Source organism: Orycteropus afer, unplaced genomic scaffold (assembly GCF_000298275.1).
Source record: "Orycteropus afer afer isolate SDZICR_OR568_19922 unplaced genomic scaffold, OryAfe1.0 scaffold00370, whole genome shotgun sequence".
Taxonomy (NCBI): Eukaryota; Metazoa; Chordata; class Mammalia; order Tubulidentata; family Orycteropodidae; genus Orycteropus; species Orycteropus afer.
Window position 1 is genome coordinate 3,021,248 of NW_006921957.1, and position 3,247 is coordinate 3,024,494.

General features: G+C 36.1%; 1 protein-coding gene across 1 annotated transcript in view; it reads right to left on the minus strand.

Moving 5' to 3' along the window:
- EIF2B3 (eukaryotic translation initiation factor 2B subunit gamma) overlaps window positions 1-3,247 on the minus strand; it is a 216,440-nt gene that overhangs the window by 159,628 nt on the left and 53,565 nt on the right. The window contains exon 3 of the mRNA XM_007953096.2: window positions 325-484. Coding sequence (XP_007951287.1) covers window positions 325-484 — 160 coding nt within the window. The remainder of the gene's footprint in view (window positions 1-324; window positions 485-3,247) is intronic.

Below are 3,247 nucleotides of genomic sequence, written 5' to 3' on the forward strand. Positions count from 1 at the left end.
CTTTATTTTGTTGTTTTAAATCAGATTTCTTATTTCTTAAAAAAAATGGACTAAATATGGACTAAATCATTCAAGTCTTAAACACAAGGCAAATAGCTCCTCTCCATGAACAAAAGCCTCTTGAACATTATAGAATCTGATCAATAGTAATAAGCATCTTTAAGTAAGGGACTGTGTCATATTTGTCCTAATGTTATCAACTCGCATAGTGCCTGGGTGGAACATAGTACATTCTCAATAAATGTTTGTTACATGAAAGCATGAATAATAATAGTAATTATAAAAATGTAGCAAACAAATAAATCAAACTGTAGTCTTCTTTACCTGCTTTTTTCTTCCCCTTTTGACCTGGTGCTTGGTCTATGCCATTTTGGCCTTTTCTCATTAACATAGCAAGTGATGCATCATGAGCTCTGAATAGGTCCACAACCTCATGTAAGGCAACATCTGTTATCAGATCACAGCTGAGGACAAGCACATCCGTCTGTCAAATGGAAAAGAGGAAAATCAGTATCACAAAGGACAATGCATCAAACAAAATCACCATAAAATAAATTTATGATGGCTTAGAAGTAAAAGCAAACTGTTGTTGTTGTTATGTGCCGTAGTCGGACCCGACTCATGGCGACCCCTCCTTCGGTTTCCAAGGTGGTATCATTACAGAAGTAGATAGCCCAACCTTCCTTCCAAGGAGTGGCTGGGGGGTTTGAACTGCCAGCCTTCTGGTTAGCAGTCAAGTGCCTTAGGCACTATGCTATGGTTTTCAAAGCTTTTTTTAAAGGAGCAGAATAAGTAAAAATATAAAAGTGAGGTTGTTCTAATTGAACTGTGGTGGGAAAGGGTCTGGAATCTCTACTTCCTCCTCAGGGACCTCACTAGACAGTCTCTGAGGTACCCTCTGGAACCCTCAGTTCTAAGGAACAGAGTCTGAAAACCACAACATTGTCTATGTTTGTGGAATTAATGATCTCATATTTACACATCCCTTTACAATTTAAAGGAGCTCTGATGGTGCAGTAGCTAAGGCATTCAACTGGAGCTAAGGCATTCAACTGGTAACAAAAATGTCAGTAGTGTGAACTCACCAGCTGCTCTGCATAAGAAAGATGAGGCAATCTGCTTCTGTAAAGATTCATAGCCTAGGAAACCTATGGAGCAGTTCTACTTCATCCTGAAGGGTCACTATGAGTCAGAAATGACTTAATGACAGTAGGTTTGGTTTTTTTGGTTTACAATTTAAGAAGCATTTTTATATAGCTTGATGACTTAATATGGTTATGAAACATTACAGGGTAATCACTTTGCCAAAGGACGAGGAAACAACAGGATATATGTAATATAATGTTCCACCTTTTAGGAACTCAGTCTAACTAGTAAACTATTGGAAACAATCCAACCTCATGTATGTACAAAGCACTCCTTTAATCTTTATAACAATCCCATGAGGATGGGACTATAATTATTAATATGTTTCCATTTTTATGGATGGGAAAATTCAGGCCTACTTACTACAGTGCTTGGCATACACTGTTGTTAGGGACCATCAAGTCAATTCCAACTTGTAGCAACCTACGTACAACATAACAAAACACTGCCTGGTCCTGTGCCATCCTCTGCATAGCACAGGTTGTTAATGAGTCCTCCTCCAATCCTAATATTGCATTCTTCATATAATCCAGCTTCTGGGATTATTCGTTCAGCATACAGATCGAATAAATATGGTGAAAGGCTACAACCCTGATGCACACCTTTCCTGATTTTAAACCACTCAGTATCCCCTTGTTCTGTTACAATGACTGTCTCTTGGTCTATGTATAGGTTCCTCATAAGCACAATTAAGTGTTCTGAAATTCCCATTCTTTGCAATACTCTCCATAATTTGTTAGGATCCAAACAGTCAAATACCTTTGCATAGTCTCAGTAAACCACAGGTAAACATCTTTTTGGTATTCTTTGCTTTCAGCCAAGATCCATCTGACATCAGCAATACATGCCTTGTTCCATGCCATCTTCTGGACACAGCTTGAATTTCTGACAGTACTTTGTCAATATACTGCTGCAACAGTTTTTGAATTATCAGTCAGCAAAATTTTACTTGAGTGTGCTATTAATGATGTTTTTTATTAATTTCTGCATTCTGTTAGAATGGGCACAAATACGGATCTCTTCCAATTGGTTGGCCAGGTAGATATCTTCCAAATTTTTTGGCATAAATGAATGAGCACCTCCAGCGCTGCATCCATTTGTTAAAACATATCAATGGTACTCCAACAATTCCCGGAGCCTTGTTTTTTTTTTTTTTGCCAATTTTTTTAGTACAGTTTGGACTTCTTCATGCATGAATAGTTTTACTTAATCTTCAAAATAACTTTACACAGTTAGCACCATTATTATTTGTACTTTACAGACTAAGAAACAGGTTTACAGTAGTTATGTAATTTATCTAAGGTCTAATAGCTAGTAATCACTATTTATATAACTAAAGAATTTGTATTACTGAATAGTGGCATGACAGCTGAATGAACAGAGGATGTTTAATAGAGAAAAGAAAAGATCATGTGTGGGAGAGACAGTGGGCAGTATAAGGAATGGAGGGTAGGATTATGAATGAAGAAGATAATGGCACTCTTCAAGGTGATCTTATCAACTGATATCAATAACACATGCAAGTAAAATTTTGCTGAAGATAATTTAAAGATGATTGCAGCAGTATACTGACAGGGATCTTCAAGTACTTGACAGTCTGAATAAAGAATCACATTTTACCTGTAGCCCAAGAATAAATCTAAGAATGATAGATAAAACATTCAGAGAAGTATTTTTGGTTTCTATATTAACTTCTATCAATCAGAGCTAGTCAGAAAGAATAATTTTATAAGATAGTGACTTTTCACCATTAGAGGTGCTTTAGTAAAAACTATATTATCACCTATAATGATAATTTATTTAACATTTATTGAACATTTTCTCTACCAGGGCCTATGGTGGAACCTGGAGGAAACCTGAACTAGAAAGGATTAAGTGTGATTAAGCACAGCTACTCAGAATATTTTAAACAAAATTCCTACACAAACATTCTGCCATTATGTTTTATCGTAATTGCATACAGTGAAGTCTAAAACCAACCAACTAGAAAACAAATTCCTTAAATTTAATTGTAAATCAACTACACCAGTGTTTCTCAACATTATACCTATAATTTTCCAGAGATGCCTCAAGAAAAGCCTGGTTCTCTGCTACTTTTCCT